Source organism: Nansenia antarctica (assembly GCF_963989245.1).
Source record: "Nansenia antarctica genome assembly, chromosome: 1".
Taxonomy (NCBI): domain Eukaryota; kingdom Metazoa; phylum Chordata; class Actinopteri; order Argentiniformes; family Microstomatidae; genus Nansenia; species Nansenia antarctica.
Genome location: NC_137674.1, coordinates 34,169,189 through 34,182,509, shown reverse-complemented (window position 1 = coordinate 34,182,509; position 13,321 = coordinate 34,169,189). Strand labels below are relative to the sequence as shown.

Sequence of the window (13,321 nt, the reverse complement as noted above, 5' to 3'; positions counted from 1 at the left end):
AAATAAAAGGAAAAGTGCAAGTAATGCAGTAGGCAAGTTCAAGTCATTTTCAGGAGGAATACCAAAATAAATACCAACATAAAATCCTCTAATTAGTGCAATTCGAGTGAAATTCTAACCGGAATACCGTAACTATACCTCTCAGTAACAATAACGATCTCAGTAACAATATAACATTCTCCCCCTCTCTCTGCTCCCCCCACCTCTCTCCCCCCGCCTGCTTCCTGGTTATTATTATTATTATAGGTCAGTGTTTCTCAAAGTGTGGGGCGGGCGCGTCGCGAGAGACAGTTAGGAGGTCAACAAGTTACAGTATCTTAGCTGTTCATAATGATGGCTTGTCTAACAGGGACACTGACAGGGAAAGGGAAAAGAAAAACGACAGAAAATCACAATACTTGAGAGTAGGGATGCACCGAGCCTTAACCGCGCCATTGATGTACGACTGTGTCGGAGATCTCCGGTCGATAAAAGCTTGCATGATTATACTACTATCTAGTATACTAGTATACATACTATCGCATGTGCGGAGTCCATACTCCACCCACTTTACAGCACAGTCGGAGTTCGGCCATTCCATATTCCGTGTTCCGTGTGAATGTTCGCCAATGTGAGACGTTAATTTTTTATGACGCGATCAAACAGTGCAAGCAACCCATGCTGTTCTGTAAATGAGACGAGCATTGAGTGATGACTGCCTACTGCCAAGTAATATAATTGTTCTCTAACTCTGAAAGACAACAAGAGGCACATTCTGATATTATAGACTTCCGGTTTCGTTTTCGCGTCTTCAAAATAAAAGCGTGAGTTAAGCGTTGTTGAAAATCAATGACACGTCGCTCGTAACTGGTCGCAGCCATGTTGTTTATTTGCGACGCACCGACGCACATTACGCAAGTCGACGTATTGACGTAGTCGATTACGTCGACTATGTCGACGCGTCGTCCCAGCCCTAGGATTTATGAATCGATAATCGTTCATTCAATGAAGATCGATTCAGAATCGGGAAATCAATTTTTTTTAACCCAGCCCTACTTGCTCAAGGGCAAATGCAGCTCCCTCCTGAGGCAGGGATCAAAATAGCAACCTTCTGATTGCTAGCCGGCGCACAGAGAGAGGTTGGGTGTCAAACATACACAGTGTGTGTACTCCAACCTTTTTACAAGTGAAAGCTTATGGCCCCTGCTGATCACATTCAAACAAGTAGTTCACATCGACTTTCTAGTCAAATAAAGGTTAAGAATGAAATGATAGTGAAATAACATGCAGCGTTCCTGAGTGCTGAGTGTGTTTTGCATGTTTTTCTCATTCTCGTTGCTTTTGCATGCGAGACCAGTAGATAGACCAGGAGTGAGACCAGGGGTTGAGGCTAGGTGCTAGCTAGGCTAGGTTCTTACCGTGGTGTACTGTACCAGTAGAGAGACCAGTAGAGAGACCAGGAGTTGAGGCTAGGTGCTAGCTTGGGGGCGGCGTGGCGCAGGAGGTAGAGCCGCCTTCTAATGATCGCAGATCGCCATTGGTGTGTAAATGTGTGTGTGAATGGGTGAATGAGAGGCCGTTGTAAAGCGCTTTGGATAAAGGCGCTGTATAAGTGCAGTCCATTTAGCTAGGCTAGGTTCTTACTGTGGTGTACTGTACCAGGAGTGAGACCAGGGGGTGAGGCTAGGTGCTAGCTAGGCTAGGTTCTTACCGTGGTGTACTGTACCAGGAGTGAGACCAGGGGTTCAGGCTAGGTGCTAGCTAGGCTAGGTTCATACCGTGGTGTAGAGAGACCAGTAGAGAGACCAGGTGGTGAGGCTAGGTGCTTGCTAGGCTTGGTTCATACCGTGGTGTACTGTACCAGTAGAGCGATCAGGGGTTGAGGCTAGGTGCTAGCTAGGCTAGGTGGTTTTTACCGTGGTGTACTGGATCATGACGTTGTTCTCGTCTTCAGGCCTGAAGTCCGTCTTCTTCTGCTCCGTGGTCAGGATGTGCTTCATCTGTCCCACCATGCAGTTCAACGTCCTGGAGGGAGTGGATGAAACCATGGTAACGATGACGCAGCATTATTATTTATTTGTTATATATATTTTTATTTTATTTATTATTATTTAAAAAAATTTTCACAACTTTGTTTATTGAAGTTTTCATGACAGTACAACATTTGCAGTAGGTCAAACTGTACATATATACGCTAGACATATTGCACATACCTACATATATATAGTCAAAATAGACGTTTTTTTTTTATTTTTATGTTTTTAGCGCATTTCTGCTTTATTACGATTGAGATAGTAGAGATTGACAGGAAGGATGGGTGAGAGAGAGGAGGGATGACATCACTGACCTGTCAATCACTTCCTGTCTGACTGACCTGTCAATCACTTCCTGTCTGACTGACCTGTCAATCACTTTCTGTCTGACTGACCTGTCAATCACTTCCTGTCTGACTGACCTGTCGATCCCTGTGTCCAGTTTCACCTCCATCTGTTCGATCACCTCCTTCTTCTTGTGCAGGCACTCTGTCAGCTTGGGAGAGGAGCTGAAGGAGAGAGAAAGAGGTTGTCATGGAAAGATTTTTATTTTTATTTTTTTTTAACTTATTTTAAGTTCTTTATTCTGAGTGGGTCCCACTCATATTTTTCATTTTATTAGACAGATACAGTGAAGGCAGACAGAAAAGTAAGGAGAAGAAGGGAGAGAGAGAGGGCATGTCAGCAGGGTATGGGCCGGATTCTAACCCATGCTGACATGGGCATATGTGTGCACTGCAGACCGCGGTGCTAGACCACTGAACCACCCCAGGCCACGACAGATAGTGTTAACATACAGAGTAATGGACTAGGCTCGGTTGAGTTGTTGCTGCTGCTGACCTGATCAGAGGCATGAGGTGGTCGTTGAACTGCTTGTCAAACAGGTGGAAGATGGTGTTGGCCTGGTGCACCACGTCCATGAAGTACAGGTTGGCGTTCTTGGCGTCTGATGAGGGGATGGCTGTAGACGGAGGGAGGGAGGGGGGGGGCAGATAACCACTTAGTTCAAATCACATTTGCATATTTAAAATCCCCCCCAAAAAGGACTTGTGGGTGTTGTGGGTTGATAATAATATGCCATTTACCTGCCTTTATCCAAAGCGACTTACATTACAGTGAGTGCATACATTTTCAGTATATATGGTCCCGGCGGGAATCAAATCCACAACCTAAGCGTTGTTAGACGTACCTGAGAGGCCGATCTCCAGGGCGTAGTCGATGTGGTCCACACACAGGTGCTCCACCAGCAGCAGGAAGATGGAGAAGGCGTTCTTGGGAAGGTCGGAGGGGTCTGACAGCTGGTTCACAAGAGACACAGAGAGACAGGTAAGTTCAGGTAAGAGACACAGAGAGAGACAGAGAGACAGGTAAGTTCAGGTAAGAGACACAGAGAGACAGGTAAGTTCAGGTAAGAGACACAGAGAGAGACAGAGAGACAGGTAAGTTCAGGTAAGAGACACAGAGAGAGACAGAGAGACAGGTAAGTTCAGGTAAGAGACACAGAGAGAGACAGAGAGACAGGTAAGTTCAGGTAAGAGACACAGAGAGACAGAGAGACAGGTAAGTTCAGTTAAGAGACACAGAGAGACAGGTAAGTTCAGGTGAGAGACACAGAGAGAGACAGAGAGACAGGTAAGTTCAGGTAAGAGACACAGAGAGAGACAGAGAGACAGGTAAGTTCAGGTAAGAGACACAGAGAGACACAGAGAGACAGGTAAGTCCAGGTAAGAGACACAGAGAGAGACAGAGAGACAGGTAAGTTCAGGTAAGAGACACAGAGAGAGACAGAGAGACAGGTAAGTTCAGGTAAGAGACACAGAGAGAGACAGAGAGACAGGTAAGTTCAGGTAAGAGACACAGAGAGAGACAGAGAGACAGGTAAGTTCAGGTAAGAGACACAGAGAGAGACAGAGAGACAGGTAAGTTCAGGTAAGAGACACAGAGAGAGACAGAGAGACAGGTAAGTTCAGGTAAGAGACACAGAGAGACAGAGAGACAGGTAAGTTCAGTTAAGAGACACAGAGAGACAGGTAAGTTCAGGTAAGAGACACAGAGAGAGACAGAGAGACAAGACTAGCAAGTTTACTGTCTGAGCTCTGCAGGGACCCTGGCTGCATCCAGGGTTGCCAGATGGGATTGACAATTTCCAGCCTAACCACAGTCTAAAAACCACAAAATCCACCAAAAACCACCAACCCAAAACCTATATTGTCAGAAAACCGCTAATTACTATTGGGCAGGTGCCCATCTCCTGCATGTCTGTTGCCAATGATGTTTGTAAAATAAAAAAACCTGCACATTGTATGTAGCTAGGGTGTGTGTTTTAACTTTTTAACCACCTAAATGCTATTTATCTGCCATGTGGCAACCCTGGCTGCATCATCACAACAAGCCGGTCCCTTCCCTCCCTGCAGGGGGCGGTGGAGGTGCAGCGGCAGTAGGCCTCTCACCCTGTTGCATCTCTCGAAGGCGTGGCGCGTCTCCTGCAGCAGGTTGACCACAACCTCCTGGGACAGGAAGGTCTCTCCGTGCGTGTCGATGCTGGGGCCCAGGGGCAGGTTGGTGCGCTGACGGAAACGCTCCTTCAGCTCCTGGATGCTGCATGGAGGGAGAGGGACAGACATCAGATTGAGGGGTAGTGAGTGGTGGTCTAGTGGATAGTGGATAGTGAGTTGGACTGGTGATCGGGAAGGTTGTGAGTTCAAATCCTGTCTGAAACATCACCACTAGTGTGCCCTTGAGTAAGGCACTTAGCCCTCAGTTACTCCAGGGGGGAATGTCCCTGTAATTCGTCATTGTAAATCGCTTTGGATTAAAAGTCTGCTAAATGGCAAATTCTAAGATTAGATTCAACCTTTTGGTCGTTGCCATAGTCAGCACCCCTGGAGCGATTAGGGGGTTAAGTGCCTTGCTCAAGGGCACAACAGCAGTGGTTAGGCACCTTAGATATGATGCCAGCAACCCATTAGAGAGTTAATGTGATACCGTTAAAGTACCGGGAGGTTTCCCAGGCCCAGAGACATTAGATCTGGTTGAATACTCTAAAAACTACCAAAAGGATAAGAGAGGGAGGGAAGGAGGAAGGTAGAGAGAGAGGGGGAGGGAGGGAGAGAGAGAGATCAGTAAAGGGAGAGAGAGAGAGAGAGAGAGGGAGGGAGGGATTAGTAAAGAGAGAGAGAGAGAGAGAGAGAGAGAGAGAGAGAGAGAGAGAGAGAGAGAGAGAGAGAGAGAGGGAGGAGTGGAGTAAAGGGAGGGATGAGGAGTGGAGGTGTGAGCCCCCCTCACCTGCCGGTGCCCAGGGGCCGTTTCTGGTGGTTCTTGGAGTCGTAGTATCTCTGCAGGATGGTGGCGCTGCGCGTGCGGAGGTACTCCCTCTCCATGTCCATGTAGCTCTCCAGGTACGCACTGAAGATGTTCTTGATTAGCTTGGACAGGAAGGTGTGCTTGTCTGAGCCCAGGTTGAACTCCGTCAGCTTGGCAGCCAAGGCGGTCGTCCTGGAGGGAAGAAAGAAAGAAAGTTAAAAAACAACCAACCAGAACCGACCTCCCTCCCTCTCTCCCTCCATCTCTCTCTCTCCCTCCCTCTCCCTTTACTGATCCCGCCCTCTCTCTCTCTCTCCCTCCCTCCCTCCCTCTCCCTCCCCCCCCCCCTCTCCCTCCCTCTCTCCCCCCCCTCTCTCTCTCCCTCCCTCTCTCTCTCCCTCTCCTTCCCTCTCTCTCTCCCTCCCTCTCTCTCTCCCTCTCCCCCCCCCTCCCTCTCCCTTCCTCCCTCCCAACCAAAACCAACCAACCGGGGTGGTCAGGAGGGAAAGGTCACAGGGTCGGGGGGTTAAACGGATAGTAGTACCTGGTGTAGAGGTCGTAGAGGTTCTTGAGGTATTGTTCCACGTCGGACTTGCGCATCTCGTCCAGCTTCTCCTTCACGTGAGCCTGGAAACACAAAGATTTGTTTTATTTTATCCAGACGGCTTTTTATCCAAAGCGATTTACAATGACAGATTACAGGAACAGTCTCCCTGGAGTAATTTAGGGCTAAGTAGTCTTACTCAAGGACCACTAGGGTGGTGTTCCACCAGGTGGGATCTGACCTCATGACCTCATGATCTTCTGATCAACAGTCCAACTTCAAGCAGAAACATGCAGTGTGGCAGATGAATAAGATGTGGTCTTATTGGGTTATTAGGGTTAGGGTCAGGAGAGAGGGTCTGCCGTACCTGCAGTTTGACCTCGAAGATGTTCTGGATGAGTTTGGCCATGACGGTCTCAGGGCTGCTGAACACCTCGCCCACCTGCTTGTTGACGCGCTGGGAGAGGAGTGCCACGTCCTCGAACACGTCAGCCCGCATGTACGCCCCCTGCACACAGAGAGAGAGAGAGAGAGAGAGAGAGAGGGGTTAACCTTTGACCTTTATGCATGTATGCCCCCTGGACAGACAGAGAGAGAGGGGTTAACCTTTGACCTTTACACATGTACACCCACTGGACACAGAGAGAGAGAGAGAGAAAGAAGTTAACCTTTGACCTTTATGCATGTACACCCCCTGCACAGACAGAGAGAGAGGAGTTAACCCTTGACCTTAAGACCAACACATGGAGATGACAGATACTTACAGATGGAGCTAGCCTTAGGGCTGGTTCCATTGATGCAGATTAAGACTAATCCTAGACTGAAAAGTGCAAGTGTGATTTAATCCTGGACTAGGCTCAAGTGTTGTCTGTGGAAACACACTCACCTCTTGACACTGCTTGATGTAGACATCCACACAGTGTGCATAGCCCTGCGGTAGAGAAGAGACACAGTACACATATCAGAATCACACCTGTCAGAATCAAACCCTGCTCAAACTGCTCAATATACACCCCCCCACCCAACATCCCAAACATGACAAACTGGGTGCGTGACCGGACAGACGCTACATTACATATACATATGTGACACAGTCTGATCATTTGGTCCTCATGTCGGGATCTGATGTAATGATCAGACTTTTCTTTAGAAAAATGTGAACACATTTCCGCGTTGTTGAAAATCAATGACACGTCGCTAATCAACTGACACAGCTTGTTTTGTAAGCCTGCTAACAATGTAAAGTAGTGTTATTTAACTAGGTAGCAGTGGGGATTACTCACACAATCCATTGCAGTATTTTGGCTTGACTGGCGAGTTTGTGTTGTGATTCTCAACGACGTTGAAATGTAGTTCCGTGTTCCAACAGAAAAGTCTGAACATTTTGATTTGGTTGCCGACATGCAGACCAAATGATCAGACTGTGTCACATGTTGTTTGTTGACCTGACCTGTCATGTTCACGTGTTTGTTACCAGACGTGAACTGACTTCATTCAACAACATCGACCTCTCAGTGTTTGACACTAAGCTTCTTCTAAAGCACGTTAGGAGACGTTAAGAAGGAAATTGCATTCTGGGTCACCTTGAAGTGCAGCAGGACCGCGGCCACCTCCCGCATGCGTCCGATCTCGCCCCGTTGCTGGGCGACCGTGAACTCCTGCAGCAGTTGGCGCTCGAGGTCATGGTACTTACCTGGACACACACACACACACACGCACGCACACGCACACACGCACACGCGCACGGACACACACACGCACACACACAGGGTGAGACGCAACAATGACCGTATAACACAGTACAGTGATAAGGTATTTGCACAACTCAGCAGTCGTTTCAGATGCAAATACTCACTTGCAATCTTGGCCTTGACATCTGCAAACCTGTCAGAGAACAGGAGACAAACATGAGGGAGATATTTTAGACTGAACGACTCCAACCACACAACAACAGTGCAATGTCACATTAAAAACTTAATCTACCATTAAAAATAACAATATTTATAATAATAATTTAAGAAAAAAGAAAGAAAAGAAACACATTTTGGGATGGGATTACACCAGCCAGACAAACTAGCACCTCTACACCTGGACACTGTACGGCAGTGCACCTGTCTAAAGCACCTGTTTAACGCACCTGTCTACCTGTCTAACGCACCTGTCTGTCTAACACACCTGTCTACCTGTCTAACGCACCTGTGTAAAGCACCCGTCTGTCTGTCTAACGCACCTGTCTGTCTGAAGCACCTGTCTGTCTAAATACCTGTCTGTCTGAAGCACCTGTCTGTGTAAAGCACCAGTCTGTCTGTCTAGAGCACCTGTCTGTCTAAAGCGTCTGTCTAACCACTCACCTGTCGAAGGGCAGCTCCTGGGCAATAAGATGCAGCTTCTGAATGATATCAGCAGCTTCCTTAATCTGGGGGGAGAGAGAGGGCGAGATGGGGGGGGGGGGGGGGGAGGGGGGTGGAGAGCAGAAGACCATGTTGATGAGAGATGGACATCCAGAACAGAAGAAGAAGAGAGAGAGCAGAGCCCTGGCAGCATCTCCTTTTTCGGGGGGGGATCATCTTAAAGCAGCCCCCCCCTCCCCCTCCCTTCCCCCCGCCCCCCTCCCTGTGTACCGCGTGCCACGGAGCTGATAACAAGCAGGGGGGCCGCTCACCTGAACACTACCACCAACACCCCCAGCAGCAGCCCTGATTTAGCAGCATATCCAACTCTTTTCTGGCACGCCTCCTCCCCCCTCCCCCCCCCCTGAATGGGCACTGTAATCCCACAGGAGCCTAAATCGCTTTCGATAATCTGTCCGGCCAGGGATGTATCTCTCTCTCTCTCTCTCTCTAAAAAAAAAGGGGGGGCCCTGTCGAGTCAAGTCGAGAACCTGCCCCCCTCCCTCCCCACCTCACCCACTCCCCTCCCCCCTGACATACACGCTCTCTCTCTCACAAAAAAAAGACCCCCAGACCCCCTTTACGAACGAAAGGCCCCACCGCCACCGCCGCCACCGTTGGTCCACGACTCTCCCTGTGTTCGCCTCAGACGCCGTGCTGCCTCAGCTAACACCATTACGGCGCTCCCGTGAGAGAGAGAGAGAGGAGAGAGAGAGAGAGACAGACAGAGAGAGAGGAGAGGAAGAGAGGATCCAGCCCCCTTTTCTGCCGCTCAGGCAAAAGGTTTTCTAAGTATCTGTCCCCCAGCTAAGATTAGCTAAATCCCATGTAAGTAATGTAGCCGTCTCCCCGCTGCAGTCAGGGTTTAGCAGCACTTGTCTCCACGCTGGCGGGCCCGGCCCTCCCTTTCAGAAGGATTAGCAGAGCCTCCCATCCCACCAACCTCCCCCCCCCCTTCAGCTATTCACTCCCAGCTTTTCCTCCCCACCCCCCTCGTGTCTGGAGGTATGCTCAGGAAAGAGAGAGAAGCGAGAAGAAGTCCGATATTCCCACACCGCCTCGCCTCTCTGTCTCTCTCAGGAAGCATCACCCCCCACACATCTCCGGTTCCCGTCGTCGTCTCTGAGATTGACCTTCAGATTCTCTGCCCCCCCCCCCCCCCCGCCGCTTTCGCTAATAATGTTGATATTAAAAAAAGTTGAGAATTTCAAACTCTCTCCTCCTCCTCCAAACAACTGTTTGATATTATGTTACGCCTGTAGGATGATGGAGTGGCATCGATGATGGAGTGGCATCCTACTCAGCTGTTTTTGACTCTAGATTTGAGAAGAATCCTTGGGTAACTTTGTCCAGTTAGCGCTCACAGGAAGAGTACACTGCTTTCATATCACATGACTCCTCCATCCATTGTCTGTCTCTCTCTCTCTGTCTCTCTGTCTGTCTGTCTGTCTGTCTCTCTCTCCAATTAATGCAATTTGGCCCAACACGAGCATGTTGACACCCACGCCAGTCAATCAACCAGCTATTGTCAGGAAGCAAACGACGGTTTATTAATCCAAATTAGCTGAGGGATCCAACTAAAGGGATCAATTCTGACTAATTAAAACGGGGCGGTTGTTTCATAATCCCGTTCAGTGACTAATTTGAGGTCTAAATATCGAGCCCTTTTGTAGTAGGGGGCGGGGGGGATGGTGTTCTTCTTCTCAATGGTCAATCTCTTCTCTAAGACATGCAGGTGAACAGTTAAGTAGCCTTGAGAACCGATGGTTCTCGAGCCTGACGGCCCTTAGGAGCCACTGGTATGTCGCATTGGGTAGCATTTTTAGCGTCTTTGGTATGACTCGGCCGGGGGATCGAACTCACGACCTCGCAATCTCAGGGTGGACACTCTAACCCCCAAGGCCGCTGAGCTGGTTTGGTGGACGGTACACAGGGTCTATTATCTTGACCTCTGACCTTGTCTGGGTTGTTGAAGACGTCGCTGCGCAGCTCGCCGTCGAGGAACTCGTTGAAGTAGGTCATGAGCCGCTGCGCCTCCACTGCCCTCTGCCGGGGCGTGTTCACGCCCTCCAGCTGGTCGCCCAGGTGACAGACCTTCGTGGCCACGTAGCTGATGTGCTCGTCCAGCTCCTGGAAGTGCTGGAAGGCTACCTGTGGTACACAGGTACGGACGCAGAGAAACAGACACACGACACGTTTCACACGAAGCGGCCCCCAAGCAGACATTTTGTGATATGATTTGACTAGTTCGTACTGAAAATAGTTTGCGTGATGGTCAGTTTTGAAAAAGTTAATACACAAAAATGCATAAAGATTACAAACTTATGTTTTCCCATATATTCCATAGGATTCCCATAGAGTCTAATTTAAGACATTTAACACTAGAACAGCCATGGGTGGGGTTATTTGACCATGTCAGTAAACATTTTTTAATATCTTTGCACTCGATCAAATTTCAGGACTCTGCTTTCATGACTTTTCCTAGATATGCTCGTTCTACCTCCCAGTATCCTTACATTTTCAAAATCACATCAGGATAAGCAAGTATAAAGCTATTTTGCAGTTTTTCTGTGTAGGAGGCAGGCTAATTTACAAGCCGGACAACTAGTGGTCTTTGTCTGTAAATAGCAGCTTCCCATTCTAAAGACCCCCTCATTTGACCCCCGAGGCGGCTCTTATAGTAGGTACAATAGGCACGGCTGTTCTAGTGTTAACTGTCACTTTCAAATTTGAAATAAGATTTGACAGGTGGTGATGTGGTGTTCTAGTGTTAAGTCCGCCATGTTCCTAGCTAACACCGTGCTCTCTACAGGGTGTGGGGGATTGGGTGGTGGAGGGATGGAGGACCTGGTTGCTCCTCTGTAAGTCCTGCACTTTGTGGGCGAACTCCTTGGCCTCGCGGTGACACTGGTGCTCCAGCTTCTCCACCCTCCGCTGGATCTTCTCATCCAGCTGCTTCAGCTCCTGAATGTGGTCCTCAAACTCCTCCAGCAGCCTGCGGGGGAGGGGGGGGGGCAGGGAGTTTACAGCCATGGAAGGGCCAGTGGTTTTACTTTACAGCCTGGCTTCCATAACACTCCCCATATGTGACACAGTCAGATCATTTGGTCCGCGTGTCGGCAACCAAAAATCGAAATGTTCAGACTTTTCATTTTGAAACACGTTTTGGAACTACGTTTCAACGTCATTGAGAATCACAACACACACTTGCTAGTCAAGCCAAAATACTGCAACAACGCAATGGATTGGGTGAGTAATCCCTCCCACTGCTACCTTAGTTAACTATAACACTACTTTACATTGTTAGCAGGCTCACAAAACAAGCTGCGTTGACTAGTTGACTAACGATGTGTGTCATTGACATTCAACAACGCAGAAATGTATTTACATTTTTCAAAATAAAAGTCTGAACATTAAATCGGCTGCCGACTTGTTACCCCTTTCACCAGCAGCTGTCACATATGTCTACTACGGCACATGGGCTCATAGCAAATAAAAGGCCGAACAAGAAGAAGAAAAAAATAGTCTGCTATATTTTGAGTTTGGATGATTGGGTAATTACAGGGTTAAATCTGTCCCACTAACCTTTACACCCAGCAGTTAATAGATATAGTAGAAATAGTGTCAGCTGCTTAATTCCTGGGGCCCTAGACTTAAGAAGCTCTACAAAACTGGGGAGCTTCGTCAGCTGCATTTTGCAAAGTGCCATCAGGACTGCAGAGCAAATGTTCTAAGTCAGCACCATATTTAACCGAGTAGGAAAACGTCCCAAAATGATGAGTATATAATCTCTTGACTAATTCCCCCCCGGCAACTGGCTCCAGCTTAAGGACATCTCCCATCCCTTTCCCAAGGCAGCAGACTCATTCCCTACTCTGCCAGTCGACTCTGTGATTCATAAGATTGGTGGCTCTCCCATGATGCACTTTCCTCCTTCTGTGAGTCTTCCTCATTAGTGGTTTAAAAAGAGAGGGGGGAGAGATAAGAAGTTGAAAAGGGGTGAACAATACATAAAGACCAGAGGGCTGAGGTTAAGAGTTTTTGAAAAGGAGGCAAGATAAGGTTATAATCAGGGCTCAAGATTTTGAACAATAAAGTCGTTTTTCTTTTTTTACAAGAGACCCTGACGAGGCTATTGGTGGGTATGACGAGGGGGAGTGACAAGGGCTCAAGGTCGATGACTAACTGTAAGTGCAGTCATGGCTCTGTTGTGTTATTCATTCATACAAGACCGACCTTTTGGGGTCAAACGCCTCAGCTCCCCCCTTGGACCCCCCTCCTGGGGTCCTCCATGCCAACCGCTCTATGTACTCGTCTGCGTCAAAGGGCTCCTGTGGGTTAAACAGGCAGTGACAATCTGTTGCTTCTAATGATGAAATTAACAACTTTATTTTCCTTCATTGTTCATGGAAATGAACATGGTAATAACAGTTATATGCACAGGACACAGACACAGGATGTAAAGATAGCATATTGTAGGTAACATACTAGTCAACAAGGAACACACAGACAGTGCACAAGCTGCAATAAACAACGCAAATTGACGATACCATGAGCCATATTGAAATAATATAACATGACACTCCATCATTTAGGAATAGAAAGACGGTCTGGGCGTGACTATGCCATGTCAACAGCAGGGTAGAGAGCTAAACACAGCTAACATTACTAGATCCGTTGGAAAATACGTAGTGAGACAGAAAGCAGTAATCAGTCAACCAGTGCCAGCTATAACACATCTATAACACATCTATAACACAGCTATAACACCCCCTCTTCATAAACCATGCTAACTTGGCTAGCTGAGGCACCCCGACCCAAACAGACAACAACAGCAGAGCAGCTAGCGGTTAGCCACCTAGCTCCTAGTCGCTATAATAACAACAGTCGTGTTTACCTCGAACAGCTGAGCGGTCGTCGCCATGGTTCTTCTCCTACTTCGATCTGCAATCTACGCGAAATCAGCTGACATCAATTTGGACAGTTTGTTTTGCCCTTTGTTGACAGCTAGCTCACAGTTTGTTCAAGCTTTGCTTCCTGTATCTCTCTCTCTCTCTGGCTCATGTCAGATC

At 48.1% G+C, this 13,321-nt stretch overlaps 1 protein-coding gene across 1 annotated transcript in view; it reads right to left on the bottom strand.

Moving 5' to 3' along the window:
- exoc5 (exocyst complex component 5) overlaps nucleotides 1-13,192 on the bottom strand; it is a gene marked incomplete at its 3' end in the record, with an annotated part of 24,221 nt that extends 11,029 nt beyond the window's left edge. Inside the window, exons 1-16 of the mRNA XM_080550533.1 lie at nucleotides 13,147-13,192; nucleotides 12,486-12,580; nucleotides 11,097-11,244; nucleotides 10,206-10,400; nucleotides 8,211-8,275; nucleotides 7,715-7,743; nucleotides 7,443-7,552; nucleotides 6,746-6,790; nucleotides 6,227-6,367; nucleotides 5,860-5,942; nucleotides 5,298-5,507; nucleotides 4,463-4,610; nucleotides 3,202-3,310; nucleotides 2,853-2,973; nucleotides 2,435-2,521; nucleotides 1,896-2,004 (exon numbers count right to left, since the gene is read on the bottom strand). Of these exons, the coding sequence (XP_080406659.1) occupies nucleotides 1,896-2,004; nucleotides 2,435-2,521; nucleotides 2,853-2,973; nucleotides 3,202-3,310; nucleotides 4,463-4,610; nucleotides 5,298-5,507; nucleotides 5,860-5,942; nucleotides 6,227-6,367; nucleotides 6,746-6,790; nucleotides 7,443-7,552; nucleotides 7,715-7,743; nucleotides 8,211-8,275; nucleotides 10,206-10,400; nucleotides 11,097-11,244; nucleotides 12,486-12,580; nucleotides 13,147-13,173 (1,722 nt within the window). The 5' untranslated portion in view covers nucleotides 13,174-13,192. The remainder of the gene's footprint in view (nucleotides 1-1,895; nucleotides 2,005-2,434; nucleotides 2,522-2,852; nucleotides 2,974-3,201; nucleotides 3,311-4,462; nucleotides 4,611-5,297; nucleotides 5,508-5,859; nucleotides 5,943-6,226; nucleotides 6,368-6,745; nucleotides 6,791-7,442; nucleotides 7,553-7,714; nucleotides 7,744-8,210; nucleotides 8,276-10,205; nucleotides 10,401-11,096; nucleotides 11,245-12,485; nucleotides 12,581-13,146) is intronic.
- Nucleotides 13,193-13,321: the final 129 nt, after the last annotated feature.